At 44.3% G+C, this 18,433-nt stretch overlaps 2 protein-coding genes and 1 non-coding gene across 31 annotated transcripts in view; all 3 read right to left on the bottom strand.

The window, feature by feature from the left end:
* Positions 1-10,901, bottom strand: part of EP400 (E1A binding protein p400) — a 56,535-nt gene extending 45,634 nt beyond the window's left edge. For 7 of the 26 annotated variants that reach the window (XM_072936321.1, XM_072936330.1, XM_072936331.1 and 4 more), the window contains exons 1-9: positions 10,279-10,900; positions 9,262-9,454; positions 8,090-8,275; positions 7,331-7,494; positions 5,649-5,866; positions 4,985-5,120; positions 3,546-3,739; positions 2,968-3,077; positions 1,095-2,858 (exon numbers count right to left, since the gene is read on the bottom strand). The gene's annotated coding sequence lies outside the window, so the exon portion shown is untranslated. The other 19 variants (XM_072936326.1, XM_072936322.1, XM_072936319.1 and 16 more) reach the window with 15 other exon arrangements.
* LOC115497455 (small nucleolar RNA SNORA49) lies at positions 4,222-4,360 on the bottom strand. Its single transcript, XR_003963026.3, has one exon. It is a non-coding gene; the product is annotated as a small nucleolar RNA SNORA49 (small nucleolar RNA).
* Positions 10,902-12,601: 1,700 nt separating the features above from the next.
* PUS1 (pseudouridine synthase 1) lies at positions 12,602-18,067 on the bottom strand. 4 transcript variants are annotated; one of them, XM_030285661.4, is made up of 6 exons: positions 17,943-18,067; positions 17,233-17,457; positions 16,343-16,480; positions 16,006-16,108; positions 15,069-15,766; positions 12,602-13,045 (listed from the first exon to the last, which is right to left on the bottom strand). In XM_030285661.4, exons 2-6 carry the CDS (start codon positions 17,446-17,448, stop codon positions 12,995-12,997), a joined length of 1,206 nt encoding a protein of 401 aa, XP_030141521.3. In that variant the 5' UTR covers positions 17,449-17,457; positions 17,943-18,067; the 3' UTR covers positions 12,602-12,994. The 4 variants fall into 4 exon arrangements, with proteins under 4 accessions (XP_030141521.3, XP_030141520.4, XP_030141522.3 ...); XM_030285660.4 differs by lacking the exon at positions 17,943-18,067 and adding an exon at positions 17,727-17,859; XM_030285662.4 differs by lacking the exon at positions 17,943-18,067 and adding an exon at positions 17,723-17,851.
* Positions 18,068-18,433: the final 366 nt, after the last annotated feature.

Below are 18,433 nucleotides of genomic sequence, written 5' to 3' on the forward strand. Positions count from 1 at the left end.
CAGGCGGCACCAGGCAGCAGCACACCGACACGGCAGCACCGCTGGGAAGCGGTGGGATGCTGCTGGCTCTCCCGTTCCTCCGCTGCCCAGGCAGGGAGCAATCACAGCCCTCCGCCCAAGCCCTGGGGATGGAGAGTCCCTTCTTTGCCCCGGGAAACAGGCGGCTGTCCGGGAAGGTGTAACAAAGCAGCGCTGTCACACTCGTGCCAGCAGCGACAGGGGGCCGAGACCCGGGACCTCCCGTGCCGGGAGTACCGGGGAGCGCAGCCGGCACAGCGGCTCCTCCGGGCGGGCTTCGCCTCTCCCGCCCGGGGCTCATCCCGGCGGGTCTGGGCTCCCCGCCCCGGGGCTCATCCCGGCGGGTCTGGGCTCCCCGCCCCGGGGATCATCCCGGTGGGTCTCGGCTCTCCACACCGGGGCTCATCCCGCAGAGTCTGAGCTCCCCGCCCCAGGGCTCATCCCGGCGGGTCTGAGCTCCCCGCACCGGGGCTCATCCCGGCGGGTCTGAGCTCCCCGCACCGGGGCTCATCCCGGCGGGTCTGAGCTCTCCGTACCGGGCTGATCCCGGCGGGTCGCGGCTCTCCCACTCCCCGGAGCTCAGATCTGAGCGAGCTCCCTCAGTAGAGCGGGAAGGAGAAAAAACTGCACTCCTTACAGGCCCCTTTTCCAAAAGATTTAACAATACTGCAGTTCTTCGAGGTATCGTGGGTCTTTCACAGCGCCGATAACAAATAGTTAAGATTCAAACGATACCACACGCATCAAGGTCTTGTTATTTTAATTACCCGCACCTCACTAACACTTACGGCCCCAGTGAAAACACTTAATTAATTACAGGCCGACAAGGGAGGTCCCGATGCAGGGATCGCCTTTTGTGTGCGAGCAGCGCGGCGGGTCCCCGGGCCGGGGCCGAAGCGCGGCGCCGCCGCCGCTCCGCGGGGACTCCCCCCGCCCGGGGCTCCCCCCGGCCCGGCCCGGCCCTGCCGCCCCGCGTCCCCCGCGCCTTGCCGGGCGGGCCCGTCCCCCGTGGTGCTGCGGCGGGGCCGTTCGGGGCGCGCAGCCGGGCCCGGGCGGGCCCCGCGGGCCGCACTTACCGCGGGCTCCATTCGCTGCGGGCAGGAAGCGAGGGCGGGGGCGCCGCTACCAGCGCCGGCAGGAGACAAACCGCGTCCCGCCGCGCCTGCGCCGCCACCCGCGGGCCGCGCCGCGCCTGCGCCAGCGCCGCGCCTGCGCGCTCCGCGGAGCCTGTCGCGATAGGAACGGGCTCGGCGACAGCGCGGAAAAATTGTATTTATTGTGGCCGAGGCAGGGTAAGGAGCGAGCAAAGGGAGCGCGCACGGAGCTGGGATGTCGCTTCTCTCCAACAGCCGGTGTGGAAATCCACACTTGCAGGGACTGGCAGCGCCCGCAGCGAGGCCAGGCGAGCAAACGGTGATGGAGGTGATGGAGGGGCTGGAGCATCCCCAGCGGGGCAGCGCTGAGGGAGCCGGCGCTGCTCAGCCTCGGGCAGGGGGCTGAGAGGGGACCCAGCCCTGGCTGTCAGCGCCTGCAGGGACTCGGTGCTGCCAGGTTACAGGACGAGACACAGCGGGCGCACACCGATGCTCAGGAGGGGCCACCCGGACACGAGGAAGGACTTGTGGTACATCAGGTGGAGCCGTACTGAAGCACTTCAGGCTTTTCTTTACATCAGCACGAGCACAGATTTGATTCTTGGACACTTTACCTTAAATAAAGGTCAGCACAGAACCTTTGATAAGAAAAAGGTCCCCGTGAAATACATTCGTGCTTAAGAGAAAAGAAATTCACCAATCAGACCACCAGTGATTTACTATTAAATCTGAGAAAAATTATTGACAGTGGAAGTAAACTTACAGAAATCTATTTGAGGAACTTCTTTTTCTAGTTGTCATTGTCATCGATTTGAATTCTGACTGAAATCGATTTGATTTGACTCAGAATTCTGTTTTTTATCAAGGCTTGTCTAACAGAAATAGGATGACCTCCTACATTCTGAAATAAATACAAAGTGAAGGCTTAGGTACCAAAAATACATCATCAAATGTCCCCTGTCTCAAAATTAATAGTTATCAGTAGTCTTGGCTGAAGATAATTCATATCCTACCACTTAGAAGTTAAAATAAACATCCCCTCTCCCTTGTTTTTAACACACTGGTAGTGCAAAATGATACATCCAAGGTCATATTGTCATAACATCGAGGAAATTTCATACTCCTAAGTGTGTGGAAATGTAATAAATATAACCTGTGTTATTCATACTGTTAGGAGAAGGTATTTACTAACATTTGTTTGTATACCAAGCTATTCAAAATTCTAAAATTTAGTTATGTTTCTGCTTAGTAAACACTCATGTAGTACTCTAACAGCAAGGAAAAAGGAAAAAAAAAAAAACAACAAAAAGGACCCCAGAAGTCCCCAAGTCTTCACAATGCAAAGCAAGTTTCAACTTGAACTCTCTTTTCCCTCTGCGCCTGCAATGGTTTATATGTAACCATTTTGGCATTGCTTTGGAGAGTGATAAACATTGTTACAAGAGTTAAACACATCACTGATATGATCCAAGACCTTTGAGAAAACAATGCAAAAAATTTTTAGTCATCCTAAAATCAAGTTGAGAAAAGTCAGATTACAGATGTATGTGACACCTTTTGCTGCAGATTTTGCAATGTCAATAAAAGGGTAGCATTATCATTGGAACACGCAGATCTTTATTACAACTTCTCAATATTATCAATATTTATTAGATATTGTTACCTTCTGATTTTCTATATGAGCTGACAGTTCAGGATTGCTACTGAATTTAGCTGTGAACACACATCACTGGTTCCCAAACAAGCCTAAAAATAAATAAACCATTACCTTTTCAAAATTCTGTCTCAGATCTAGTAAAACACTTATTTTTTTATGTGTCATTAAATTCTGCTCACATTCTTAATGTTACAGTACCTGGGATAAAAAGTCTGTTGAACAATCCCCTCCCTGAGCAGCCAGTTCTTGAATCATGTTTAATACTCTTTTTCAACAGCCTTTCTTCAATAGAATTACCACTCAAAAGCCTGTAAAACAAAGAAACCCATTACATTTGTTGTGGTCTCAGCACATCCTTCCAAGACAAGAAACAGTCACTTGAGAGAAGTTTTCAAATATACCTTAGACCTACACAAACAGCATTTCCTCACTGGTGGATCTGAAATTCAATGATGATCAATAATGACATTTCTTGTTTATCAAAGGCTGAAAACACCCACATTTATTTTGGCTGTCCCAACACAGAATTCCAGATGGTTTGTTAGATGAAAGTGGGAGAGAAAGACAGGAGCAGAAGCAGCAGTGTGGGAAGGATGTGATTTTCATTTTCCCCCAAGTTTGAAGGGAAAGATTATGATATCATCTTTGAAGGCATCTTAAAAGACCAAGTTACTTAAACTAGAAGGGTGACCTCAACCAAAAATCCTAGTTTCTCCCCAAATCATCTTCTCTCTACATTTGATTTTAAACCACTGCTTTCTTAGCATGAAATTCACCTGTATGTGTGGGTATCTCTGCCTCTTGCACTTTTGTCACACCACTCCATCTTTGTGTCCATCAACAGACCTAAATCAGTGTCAGAGAAGACAAGAGGAATCACATCTGTGTGACTGACACCTGTGGAGGGAATGTGGGAACACAGGATAGCACTGAAGGATCACTTGTCTTGGTTGAAGCTTTTTATGAATTCCTAAAATGGGGAAGGAAACAAGCAACTTAACTACAAATCCACATTAATATAGGATAAATCTCTAAACAATCTTTTTTTAACAGAGTGAGAAGACTGGAAAAATTGCTTTCTTATTACTTCCCCAACCTACATTAAGTGTGCAAACACTTCAAGTTATTTGACTGGCTATATTACAGATCTACACAGTTCATAATTAACCTGTCTACCCTTAAAGCTATTAATTTATGGTGCAGTCAGCCATATAAAATCTAAAGATCTATTACAAGTAATCACATCATGTCCTATGACTAAGCACACCTGAGTTGTTATTCCTGTATATGCTTCATTATTTTTCTTGTCCATTGACTAAATTAAATCCCTTCTGTTGTGCTGCCTTGTGTTGCTTTAAGGCAAAGTATTATTTCATGTTTTATACTGCATCTAACAGAAAGCATAATGATGCAATTTGGAATAAAAAATAAGAAAAACTTCAATATATTGTTAATGTTTGCTCAAATTGTAGGCCCCAGAGGATATAGAGAATCTTGCTGGGGAGGGAAAGGAGCATACTTTCAATTTATCCTCAGGCAATGCCAGGGCACTTTACGAAAAATAAAAGCCCCTGGAGTAAGGCTGAGGAACTGCCAACATAAAAACACCAACTACACTTAAAGTACTAACAATGTAAACAGCTACAAATAATGAAAGCAAAGGCAAATTAATCAAATGGCTATTGTGAAAACAAAATCTGCATTTGAAGCACAAATTGCTCATAAACATAGGATAACTAGTGGCATACTCCTTGGAAACACCCTAGATGCCTCATCAAATAGTAATATGACTGACATATTTCATATATAATTACATATTTGAGCTACAGCTACATACATAATTTGGTTCAATAAGTAAGGAAATTATGCAAATGAATCTCATTGTCTTAGACTTTCCTTTAGCATTTGCCTTCCCACCAGGAGTATCTACTCACTATGAGCTTGAGGAAGAGATCCTCTTACCAGATAATGCCAGCTGTGAGCACCACCCTCACTAACATGAGGAAATGGAAATTCAGGAAAAGCTCCAGGATGTTGAGCATTGCAATAATCTGTGTCAAAATCAGCACCTGCTGTCCCTTCTGCTTTCAGCTGCCAAAGCAGGACAGCCAGAGCTTGCCTGGTTGTGAATGAGAACCTGAGGGTTCTGCGGGTCACACTCACAACTGGAGACAGCCCCTGCACACAGGTGTAACCAGTGGTGGGTGTTTAATACCTGAATCACGCTGCACCATCTCTGTTCCTCGAGACTGAACTGCAGGAGTTTCATTCCATGGCTCCATGCCTAAGAAGGATTTGCTCCATACAAACACAGAGGAGCAACTGCTACAGCTGGGAACACACACAGGTCTCTATAAAACAAATCAAAACTTTTTTATATTGATTTTTAACTGCTCGGGCTATTAACCACTCAAAAACAGTAATATTTGCAAAGAAGCACAAAGCACCTGGCTAAAGGTAATAGAAAGTAAATCAGGACATGTAGTTTTAAGCTGACATCAAGTAAGTGAAAAAAAAGCTGAAGAGGAAATTACCACTATCCATAAAGTTACCAAGAGAAGCTTACTACAACTCCTACTTTTTTTTTTTTGTCAGCATTAACTTAACACAACAAATACAAGACATGTCAAAATCAAGTAGAATGATTATATAAGTAATAACAGTTGCCATGGAACTATTGAAAGTTTCAGATCCAAAAGTATACATCTGAGATGCAAATAGGTTCAGCATAGAGAAATGTAGCCTGCAAAAAGGATAAAACAAGGCAGCCAATTTATCATTTTGCATTTTACAGTTGTTCACATAAATACCCTGTTTTGGAGGGTAGCACACACCCACCAAACTTGTGCAAAGACTGCACATGGATTTGTCTCGATTACCTGGCAATAACATCCTTCAGGGCAATCTGCTGCTGTTTCAGTGTCAGAATGAGTTCCTGCAATGGATCCTCAGAGCTTCTGAAGTGCTGGAGTGTGGGAGGCAATTTGCAAAGCCAGCCCAGCACCGCTCGTTAATCCTGGCAGAACAATGCTGAGAGATTTTTCTTTCACTGATCCAAGAGCAAGTTTCCGACAGGTCTCTGCCATACAGGGCGGTTCTGGAACAATGACACTCATTCAAGAAGTATATTTTGTCCAGGTGTTCCTTCAGTTCTCCCTTTCTCCTGGAATAACCTTTAAATTCAAAATTCTTTTCCGAATCTCTTGTGACCAGATAAAGCTTATGCAAAAAACAAAGTTGAAAATTTAGCAGGATAATTTAGCTCAGGCAAGAGTTCTTTGAATGGAGAAGAGAGCAGGAGAACAGCTGACACTTGTGACACAAGGACAAATGTTAGCTTTGGTACCGCAATGAAAAATAAATCTGCTTTCCTACTCTATGCCTACTGGCAAAAATATTATTTTTAGTCACTAATCTAAGCTGAAAGAGGTACCCAGCTGAAGAGCATATGGCAGGAGGGATTCTGCTTCTCTCAACACACAGAAGAAACACACTATACTGTAAAATTCAAGTACACCAAATGCTCTGATGCTCCAGTCATTCTGAAGGATCACATGGAAGGGGCATAACAGAACTCCCATATCCCATAGTCATCTTTGAAGTCTGGAAACAGCAAGAGAACTCCCCAAAAGATGCTAATAAGGGTCAAATTTCTCGATGGAGCAAAGCTTTCACTGTGGGTATGGTTTCAAAAACACTGCAGCTGTAAGAGCTCATTTCCCAGTAAGTGTTTGTGTATGCTATTTCCAGGAAACCAAAGGTGTCTAAACAGAAAAAGAATGAGTTTTTTATCTGTTTTACATATATACTTCAGCTATCATTTCTAAGTCGTTAACTTCATTAGCTGCCAATGCTCTCTTCTGGCAGAACAGCCTAAGAACGCTAGTGCAGGACATTCTCCTTGTCACCTGTCACAGCCACAGGTCACACAAGCTGTCTTGGGCTTCACTGATCCTACTCTTCTCATATCAGGCTAACTTACTGTAAGATTTAACTCTACATTGCTCTACAGCAGAATTACATTTGCTCCAAGACTCAGAACTGAACCCTAACTTCTTCTCTGAGGGAAGACTCAGGAACAAAAATCAAATAAGCTCAAAATTTAACTGAGCATTTTTTTCTCCCTCTGTCCTTCCCTCCCCCTCTCCCCTCCCCCCCCCAAAAAAACAAAAAAACTCTTTAAGTGTTTTGCAAGTACATCTGAAAATTAACTAGAAGGAGAAGATTTAACTATTCTGCTTAGGAAACTACTCCAGAAGCAATTTTCAGTGTTTGATCAAAACCACAAGTGACTTCAACTCTTGAGCATGGCCAGAAAGATCAAAACTGAGTTTTCATAAATGAAAAGAACTATTAAGCAGTAAGAAGCACTCTGCTTTCCCTCAGAAGACTGAGGGAGAAGACTTTAAAGGCATAAAGTCTTTAGCAGTGATCAGTTTTGAAACAAAAGATTAAAAAAAATAAACAAATAATTCTGAATGAGCCCTCTCAGCCCTCACAATTATTACTCCTTTTCATATGCTATTAAAAAAAAAAAATCAATCACCTGAACAGTACATACCTGTTTGGTTTGAGCTTCACTGGCTCAAGTCTGGGTGATGAAGGGGAGCAGGAGATCTCTTCAATAAGCTTTCCAATTACCTTCAGTTTTGGCAGCATTTGTGCTTTGTAGCAAGTAATTTGGTTTTCCATCCCATTCACATCAGAGAGAGACCAGTCTGTGTCCTTAAGTTATAGTAAAAGAAAAAAACACACAAAGTAAAGAAATATCTTAATACTATTCTGCTGCAGTTAAAAAAAATTAGTAATAATAGCACAGTATCTGAGGATGATGAAAAAGCTCCCAGCTGATGGCAGAATTAAAGTGGAACTGGAAGAGCCATGTGTCATGTGACACTGCAGAGAGCAGCTGCTGTTACTTTAAAAGGTTCCAAGAGCCCACAGCATGGAAATAGAGCATTATGCTCATGTTACCAGGAGTCACAGACAGGGCAGCACCCTCAAATGACAAGCTCTGCAGTTAATTCATTGCTCACAATTAAAACATTTGTCTTTGTAGAACTGGCATTCCAGACCCATCTATTCCCACCTTGACATATTAACCCTAAAATAAAACCATACAATTATTTTTTTACTAAATTTTATCTAAAAAACCCCACATTTCTAAAGAAGAAAATAATTACAATCCCTCTAGGAGTACTGTTTAAACTTTACAAACAGTGGAGAGGCAATCTCAAACTCCCAGATCCTCAATGACCACATCCTAACCATGAAAATGCTGCCTATTATTTTCTGGTTGAAAATATCAAATTCACATTACTCTCTTGACAGTTATCATCTTTTATCTTCTTTCTTGAAAAAAATCTCTTGACATCCACTGCATTTCTTCCAGAAGATAATCATGATGTGATTTATGCTGCGAGGCCTCATGGAGTTCAGGCAGAGGTTTCTGAGATCATAAACTTTCTTTCCTCGGTGCTGCTGTTTGCTGCAGAATTTAATTTTCCTTCAAGTAAACACAATTAAAGTTATGTTTCCTACTGCACAACACAAAACCAAGACAGACACTGTGAAAAATGTTAAAATGTTACATGGATAATCAACAGAAACAATTATTCAGTCCTTGGAAACATTCCATGGTGTTTGAAGTTGCACTTTATTAAAAGATAATGACTAATGCATTTTCTGCAGCTTTTTGTAAAGTTTCTGAAGGACTTTGTGAGACAGGAGTAATACCAGAAATCAGTAGAGAATCTTGGGATGCAGAGCTACTCAGTCTTGAGAACCTTTGTTTTTCCTCCTAAAATATAGTACCCCTAGATCTCATTAGAAGTGCTGGCTGATCCAGTGGGAAATTTCACAGAATTTAAATACTCTGCCAGATGGCAGATGGACAAAATTCCCTATAAAGTTCATATAAAAACACATTTAGTTTCATGCATTTTTATTAACACATGTAAGCATCCTGCAAGTGCTGGCAAATCAGCACAAGCAGCACAAATTTTCATTGTCATCCCCCTCCCCCCTTATTTTAAAATGGTGCATGAAATTTTTAAATGATGGATTCTGTTTAATTAAATCTCCTTCTAGGGCTTCATTACAGGAACAAATGCTACTTCCCTAGAGAACGTGTCTGAGTCCTTCTCACTCCTTTCCTTTCTTTGAGAAAAATCATGTATATCTGCAGTACTAATTAAAACCAAATGAGAGGTACAGGTATCCACAGAGCATTCTAAATTTAAAGGAATACAAAATTTTTTTGCAAAGATTCATACCCAGCTGAGCTATACCACAGCTGTCTGAAGCAAATTATCAGGCTTGGCAAAGTCACCTGCAAAAAATACTGGAATTATTTGTTCCTTTCTCCCCAGGCTGGAGTGACAAATTCTGCCATCCACAAAGTGCCCACACAAAACACAAAGGTCAACACTCCCATAGAAGAAAATATACAAATGTTGTATATTTTAAATGTTGTATAATATACAAATATACCTGTTGTTGTGAGGGAACACAAGCACTTGGTTCTTTTCCCATCCTGCTGGTTGTACCTGCTGGGTTCCTGCTCTGTGCAGCAGGTAAGGAATTAAGCAAACTTGACAAATTTGGTCCATTTTGCTGTTGGTTTTCCTCCTGGCTGATCTGCTGAGCCAATTGAGGGACAGGAGGCATTCCACCTGCAGAGAGACTGTCAAAAATTGCAGTTTCAGTAAAGAAAATAGTGAAATGACAAAGAGAACCAAAGAAAGTGGCAATACAGCCTGTTACACAGCTGGTGAAATCAGCTTCCTACCGCACCCCAACAGACCTGCCTGCCTGGAAGCTCTGAGGTGTGACTCAATCAACAGGTCAGTCTAGGATGCACTTATCTGCTCTTCAAGCTGACAAGATTTTTGCTAACAACACCCTGCAGACAGCTGGCAACTACACAACCAATCTCTATCAGGGTATCAAATGACCAAAAGGGAAAAATTTCATGCAACAACATTAATTAAGGAAAGCAACAAATTGGGCTCAGAGGGTACAAATTTAAACCCAATGCATGGAAAATGAGATGTGTAACACTTACTAGGATCTCTAAGATTTTCTCCAGAGGGTTTTTTAAATGTGCAACAATTGGTATTAGATATAATGTTACAATTACAGAAAATCTCATTAAAGTAGTTATCATTAATTACAAACCTTAAAACTTACACTTTGTCTTAAGTCATTAATATAAGTACTAGATGTAACAGCATTATTTTAAAGTTCATTACTTTTTTTTTAAATTGCTGTCAGAACTAATTATGAGTCTCTGTGAAGTACTATTTTGGAACTGAAATAAAGTTAACCTAATAAAGTATCTCTTTATCAAGAAAATGGTGCATTGGGCTACCACTTCCAAAGCTATACCCACTTTTATATCTTGATTTAAATTTTACATTCACTTTATTTTGCTACAAAACGGGGTTTATGGTTGCAGAATTGCTTCCTGCACAACTGTAAAGGGAGTTGATCTCAATGGTTACCGACCTTTTAACCCAAATTAACCACTTGAATTCTTTATGGTCCCAGTAGATTTATCCAGTTGCTTTATCTCTAGCAGCCAAACCTGGAGGTTCCTGCAGCTCATTCTGAGTGTGGACTGGCTATGTTCATACTTGGAAGAAGATGCAGGATGCCCAAGCTTTCGGCTTTCCCCAGCCCAGGGACTCACGGGCTGCAGTCACGGTGCTGTCACACGCACGGGAGATGACGGAAGCTGTGACAGGAGGGTGTCACTTGCCCGGTGTCACTCCGCCAGCTCCAGATCTGCGGTTTCACAGAGCAGCGGGGCGGGATGGTCCCTGCTCTAAGGGACATTGCAGCCCGGTACGCGGGGTGTGGGCGCTGCCTCGCAACAGGCGCTAACACGGGGCTGGGAATGCCCCTCGCACCGCTGCGCGCTCCGCACCCCGCACCGGCACGAACCAGCGCCGGGCGAACCCTGTCCCTGTCCCGCACTGCCCTGTGCCACCCCCGCACGGCCTGAGCCGCCATGTACTACCCCCGTACACCCTGTGCCACCCCCGCACGGCCTGACCCGTCATGTATTACCCCCCTACAGCCCTGTGACATCCCGCACAGCCTGACCCGCTCCACACGCCATGTATTACCCCCCTATAGCCCTGTGACATCCCGCACAGCCTGACCCGCTCCGCACGCCATGTACTACCCCCGTACACCCCGTGCCCGCCCGGCGCTCCCCTCACGGCCCGGGCCCGCCGCGCTCTCCCGCAGCGCCCCCTCACGGCCGCACCGCGCCCCGCCCCGCGCGGCGATACCATTCGCCTCCCAGCGCGGGGGGAACACCCAGGCGCTCCCACTCGCACACGGGGGGAGCTGCGACCCTTAAGTTTTTATTTTTATTTTATTTTTTTTCTCTCTCCAAATAGATTTTTCTCTTTGATTTCAACTGCGGTACATATCACAGCTTTGGGGGCTTAATTATAAGTAGATAAAGGTAAATTTTTTTCAGATTGAAAGGTATAAAGAAACAGAGCTTTGGATGGAGGATAAAGCAGAGTAGGTCCATAGTATGGAACAGCAAGGGATGTAAATGAAAATCCAAGCAAAAACCCTCTCCAGGCCACTTGCACACTTGCTCTTATAAAATACAGCAAGGCCTTCATGATAAAAAAAAAAGCTCTAAAGAAAACCCAGAAAATTAACATTGAAATTCTTTTTTAAAGGACAGCCCCCAAAAAATCCCCCAAAGTTCCCACCAACCCAAAAAAAAACCCTGCAAAACGAAAAGAATTATTCCAGAAGGAACCATAAAATTAAAGACTTTGGCAAAACACTACTAAATGCGGGAACAAAGATTTGAGTCCTCATTTTTATTAAGTCCCATATTAAAAAGCAAGTCTCCACAGAGACTCAGCAAGAGAAATCTACCAAGTACTTGTACTAATATCCAAATTCTTGGAGGCTTGTTCCAATCCTTCAACAGTGTTCTGCAGGCTAGTAAGGCAGCAGGGTGTCATTTCTTCTGCCACCTCCACAGAGAATTGGACACAAGAACCAGAAGTTAAACCACTGATGGGAAAAAGGAGTATAAACTCCAGAGTATGCAATTCCTGAAAACACAGAAAATTAAAATTGGTTCCCAGAGGATGGTAGTGCTCAGACATGTGCCTCCCATATCACTGCAGACATTCCCTGTCCTGAGGAGCTCGATGGGATTTAAGAGTTCAGAAACCCAGGCCTGATAAAAGCCCAGAGAATTCAGCACCATTTCTTTCACATATGCCAAGTCAACTCAACTCTGGATCCTGCAGATGGCTCAAGAGGATTTTGGGGTTACACCTCAGCCAGCAAAGGCCCAACTACATCTGGAGCTGTGCTTTTATATCCTTTAACCTGCCCAAGCACGAGGGCAATGCTGGGAGGATGGCACCTCCCACAGAAAAGGTTTTATCTTAGAATGTATGGCTCAGTCTACATTCCAAACTAAAGCCCTCTCACTGAGTAAGGAATCATTTCCTTTAGACCTGCAAAGCTCTAGAAAACACAGAAATTTGTTTCAAAACCAAAGGAGTTCAGCATGTGTGGAGTTGCATGATAATGAGTTCCTAACCCACAGTTTCTAAATCAAAGAGTATTCTGAGTTGGTAGGGACCCACAAGGATCACCAAGTCCAACACTTAAGTGAATGGTCCATAAAGGGATTAAATCTGTACTTGACATTTTTAGCACCACACTGTAATTAACTGAGTTAATCTCAGGGTCATGCATGTTATTCCATAGGAAAACCATGGATGACATGAAAAGTAAAAGCTTTTTTAAAAAAATCAAAAGCTCATGAAGTCATAACTTCATAATAAAAAGGAGTGTATTAAAATGATTTGCCCCATTTTTACATAGAGATTATACATATTTAAAATATTATTTTCCAGGTAAACATAATAAAAACATTATTCAAATAGCAATTAAGATATCCTGCATTTCAAGATTTTTTTTAGAAAGTTGCTATCCCACTACACTGTTTTCAAGTATATCAGTCAGGTACATCAGTCAGTGGTATAAAAAACTTCTGTTTTTTCTGCTGCACTGTCTTCCCCACCCAGCTCCTCCTGGGTATCCAGTTCTCGTTCTGCAAGCACACAAACTCCTGTTTCACTGGATTCCTGGATTTGGAAAGGCCACTTTTTCTGTAGACAAAGGGAACTGCAAGCAGCAAGGGTCCCACGTCCAGCCAGCTGCTGGCTCAGTCAGAATCATCGCCACAACCATCGCTGCCTTCGAGATCGCTGCTCTTCTGCAAAGCAAAACACAAAATGCTTGGTCAGTGCTGCATTTACACCCACAGACTGACCTGAATCACAGATACTGACTTCAAACTTCTCCACAAGACAACAGTCCTGGATCCCAACTTCATGGGTTAGACCCATCTACTGTAATAAACACCTGTGGTGGTAAAGATCTTTCTTGTAACAAAAACCGTACTTGGGGTTACAATTACCAGAGAGGAAATTTCTTCTTACATTTAGAACTCCGTAATTACAACCTGTAGTATTTGGGAAACTTAAAAGTGGAATAGTAACACGAAATGCTGATGTTTAAGATAAATAAAAATGAGACAAGTTAAGTGCTTTTTTATGCAAGTCCCTCAAAAACTAAGCTTGTTACATTGTCTAAAGCCAGATTCAAGGATTTTGTCTGCTGCATAGAATTTATGTCCAACCTATATTACAGATAAGCCAGGGCTCAATTCACTTTGTTTAAAAGTCAAGTCAGTTGCACAAAGTAGTACTAAGGAAAAACTACAAACGTTAGAAACCTACAAGGAGATTGAAGTCAGAGTTCTCTAGCTACTCCTTCAGGAGTAAGCAATATGCTGCAATTAATTTGGGGGAATTTATGTATTTTTTTGAAGCAAGTATTTTAACTGATATGACTGATATCAAACTATTTTTATAAAGAGAAGCTAGCATAGTATATATCTATAGTTCTATATATCTATTTGTAGTTACCCTTTTTTTTTTCCCTCACCACCTCTTGCTGAAAACACCTAATCCCACAAAAATTTAACTCTGGCAATTTAATATCCTACTAGAAAACAAATTCCAAGACATTCACACAGTTGACTTCATACCAGCAAGCACAGCTCACTGAAGTGCAAACAGTCTGCAAAATCTCAGCAGAGTCTGTCATATCATGCCTTATTTATCCTTTTAGACAGCTAACAGTGCTAACAGTGATGCCAAAGCCAAACTTGGCTGGGTCTATCTGCAGGGAGCAGAACCTTCCTCCTTCCAGGAATACATCAGGGATTGGGAACCTGGCAGCACCAGGTGCTGCCAACACCACCAGGTAACGGACTCTGAGCCACACAGTCTCTTAGGGTTTAAACAAACTAATGTGGCTTTTGCCATGCCCTCCTCTGACATAACCAGCATTCAGAAAAAAAACTACCACAAGTACAAAAATAACCCTGAGAAACTTATGGTATCTTCCTTGTGCTATTCAATAAGGCTGTAAGTTTTATATCATGCATAAAATGGCAAAGACATAATTTTTCTCCATTTCTCCAACATTCTCCATTTGCTACACAAAATGAAGCTAATTTTAAGGATTCTGTTAAATGAAAAAAGGCCATTATTTTCTTCTGAGTTGCACTACACAGAAGTTTTAGCCCTGCCCATCATTCATCCTTCAAGGACTTGCCAGCCTCTAACTGAAATTTCCTTTTTGGCAAAAATGTATTCTACTCCTTTGTTGTATTGCACCTCACTGCTCACAGGAGTTCCTGTTGGCACAAATCCAATTTCACAATATCCCAATTACTCAGAAGTTGTTCTGATGGCCTATTTTGAGCTCATGGCAGATTATTTTAAAGAGCTGCTCCTAAATTTCCCTGATCCCAAACTTTTATCTGGTAACAAAATGAGAATTAACCCAAAATCAGAGAATAGAAAAAGCCAGCAGGTATTTAAAGCAAAATTTTCAACCTGAAACCTAGACTCCCAAACACTTTCACAACAGCAAAGGTTGGCAATGTGTCTATAATTTCTGTTGCCAGTTTATGATTATGCAAATTGCTTGTGCTTAAAGCTTTCCTTCCTCCCTCAATTACTCCCTGTAAAACCCTGCAAAAACAATGCTTTGCACAGTTCATTCCACTATCATCAAGTGCACAAAGACAGAAAAGATTATACACATTTCATACTCCAGATGACTGTCATTTCCACAGCATTTCACAGAAAATAAAAATGTTACAAAGGGAAGAGACGTTTCAACTTGACAGCTTCCATTTGTAAAATAATGGCTTCAGTCATTACCTTTGAATTTCTGTTGTTAGTTTGCATCTCAACAGCAGACGAGTTGAAGTCATGAATAGGGAGGGTTTTTAGCCAGTTTGCCATGGATTTCTCCTCCCTTTCTGTGTTGATAATGGTAGGATAGATGTACTGCTCTTTGAAAAGAGCAATCTTCTCCTCCTCCTCTGTCCACTCCAGTGGCTCATGCAGCCCATCATTCCCAAAACGCCTGTTGTATTTTTCAAAGTGTACTTTCTCCAAAACCAGCCCAAGTCCTGGGGCTTTGGGGACATCAACCTTCTCCTCTCCCCAGCTACGTTCCATGATGGACTCAGCAGCATAACCTTTCACAATTGCTATCACCAGCCCAATCATCTTCCTGATCTGGTGCATCATGAAACTCTGACCTCTCACTTGGATCACTGCAAATTCCACGTTTTCCCTGACGAAGGGCTCTCCACAGTACATCTCCATGATGTACCTCTTGGCACTGGGGTCCCTGGGGCCCTTCTGTGATGTGAAGTTGTGGAAGTTGTGTGTCCCTTTGTAGCAGGCCAGCAGTCGATTGACCCTTTCAAGGGTGTCTCTGTCCAGCCGAAAAAGCTCCTCCTGCACATCATGGTCCTTATGGGCAAAGGCAAACGTTGGCAGCATGTAAGAGTAGGTTCTGGCATCACATTTGTTCTTGGAGTTGAACCCCCCAGTGACTCTCTTCAGGCCTGGATTTAAAAGTGACATTAGGTTTTTTGAATCAGGAGGTTACAGACTGATTGTGATCTCACTCCTACCAACAAAGATGTTTTTCAAACAAAATATAAATTAAAAAAAAGACTTGTTCAAAAGAACCCAAATTTCAAGCACGTTAAAACTCAACCCTATTTAAGTAAAATTATAGAGACCTTCTGCAAGAGAAAGCTTCTCTTGAAAACATTTTTTCTGCCTATTTCAGTGTTCTTACCCAGAATTCTGATGTGAGAAGGAAGATGATTATTGATCTTTTCTAAGATGTCATCTATTAGCCTGACCTTCAGTGACACAATCTGTCCAGCTGCAGACACACCCTGTAAAAACCAAAAAAACCCAAAACTCCACATAATTATGTACTTTGGAAGCTCTAGGTTAACACTTGCAGAACTGAAATAACTGAATAACAAATCCATTTGCTTGTACTTTAATAGTGGACAAAAGGAGAGGTTTCTAGGACCATTCACGTGCTGATGGATCTCTCTCTGGACAATGCTTTAGCAACAGAGGTGTGTAAACCCCAGAATTCAGGAGAGCACAGCCCAACCTACCTTATCTGTTCGAGCACAGCGCTGGAAAGACATCTTCTTCATATCTTCCCCATGGTTCTCTGGGATGCATCCTGACTGAACAAGGGCAGACACCAGGTCATCTTCAATTGTCTTGAACTGTGAAGATCCCACGTTTCTCTAATAGGCCATATGCAGAAAAATAAGAAATAGAATATTAAGTGGATAAATGAAGATGGAATTTTTTTAATCACACATTGTTGTGAAATTCTTTAAAAGTCTTCCCTCTGCAGCCATTCTCTAACAAACCTAACTATATATTAGCAGTGTTAATAAAACATCATTCTGATTTAGCTGTTACTGTTACAGCAACTAAGACTCATTTCTAATTTCACTGTGCAACACTTCTGGAGGTTTTTGATGATTCCTTCAACTGCATGAAACAGCACCAATATTGTCCCAATGCCTGCAAGTCAACAGCTGCTGCACCAACCCAGCCTCTGCAAATTTTTCTTCCAGAAATTAGATTGGATTCTTTTGCTCAGTTCAGCTGATGTGCTTGTAAGCATGAGGTTTACTGCTGGTGAAAAAGCTTCTGAAGTATTCTTTAAGTGTATGGAGCTTGCAGTACGTGGAGAGGAGCAGCAGATGGAGCAGGATCATCTTCACGCTGCCAGCTCTGTGCCTCAGACCACCCTGCACAGGCAGGTCTGGTGCTATGACAAAGCACTGTCCCTAGAATCATCAGACATGCACCACTGGCCTCTTAAAATGAAGTTACTACTGATCCATTTGAACCCATTCACACACTGTTCCTGCCCTGGTTTTTCACACTACAAATACTCAGTTTCCCTACCCAGGCACTCTGACTAAACCTAACAGACTCCAAAGCAAAAAATAAGCTGGAGATGCTGCTTTGCCAAACCACATACTTGCATGCCATGGTAGCCTTTCCCTGAATATGCCATCAACAGCACAATCTTCCTTTTGGGCAACTTCTTATTCTGATCCTCTGCATCTTCCTCATCTGCATCACTCTTCAACTTTTTATTCTGATGCCCGTTTTCTTCCAGCCTTTGAACCACCTCGCTGCTGCTGTTGAGTCTCTTTGTCTGGCTGGCAACCGCTGCTATCAAATCCTCAGCCATTGCAAGAACCTGCAGGGGAAACAAGCGCAGATGGGACGAGCGTGAACGGCACGAAACCGGGACAGAAAGCGACTGCTCCACCCCGCGGGGCCGCAGCAAATTAACAAGCCGGAGGCAGGAAGGGCGAGCACCCCTGTTCCAGCCTGGGCCGTGTCACCATTCCCCGGAGGAGGCAGGCAGGGCCTGCGCTGCCCGGACACCGGCAGGGCGAGCGGCATGGCGCCGCCCAGACTGACCCGTTCCCAGAGCGGGGCAGGGCAGGGCCCGGCAGTACCCACGCTGCGCTGCCGCCTCCACGGGGCGGAGGAGCCGCAGCTCAGGACGCGGAGCCCCCACCGCAGCATCGCCCCCGGGCCGGAGGGGCCGCGCCCGCCGCCCTCAGCCCGTGCCGGCCGCCCTCAGCCCCGCCCCGCTCCGCCGCCCTCAGCCGCGCTCCGCCGCCGCCCTCAGCCCGTGCCGGCCGCCCTCAGCCCCGCTCCGCCGCCGCCACTTACGCGGGCCGCACACGCGCGCGGTACGGCGGCCGCGCGGGGACATGGCGGGGAGGGCGGAGGCAGCGGGCGCCGTGAGGGCGGCAGGGCGGGCTGAGGGAAGCGCCGTCCCCACAGCAAACCCAGCCCTTCCCGGAGTTCTCTCTGTGGGAAAAGGGATGGCGTGTAGAGCCAGCTCTGGTCCGGGGTTCCCAGCCTGGAGAGCCCGCCGTGCTCCAGTGCTGGCAGTGAGCGGGGTGGGAGTATTGCCCCGCTCAGCGCCAACTCCTCCACACGGGTTCATACACACCCCAAAATTGTCATATTGTTCAATGGCGGAAAAGCAGGGGGAAAGGCAAACAGACATTTCAGCGGTAGGTGGTGGCTGTGTAAGTAAAGCAGCCCACTTTTCCTTATCCATGGGGAAACAGGCGCTGACAGCACTGCAGTTCCAGTGAGGCGAGGACAAAGAATAGTCCACAACACACAGCTCACGGTTCCCTTCCCAGAGCGAT

The sequence above is a fragment of the Taeniopygia guttata genome, chromosome 15 (genome assembly GCF_048771995.1).
Source record: "Taeniopygia guttata chromosome 15, bTaeGut7.mat, whole genome shotgun sequence".
In the NCBI taxonomy this organism is placed as follows: Eukaryota; Metazoa; Chordata; class Aves; order Passeriformes; family Estrildidae; genus Taeniopygia; species Taeniopygia guttata.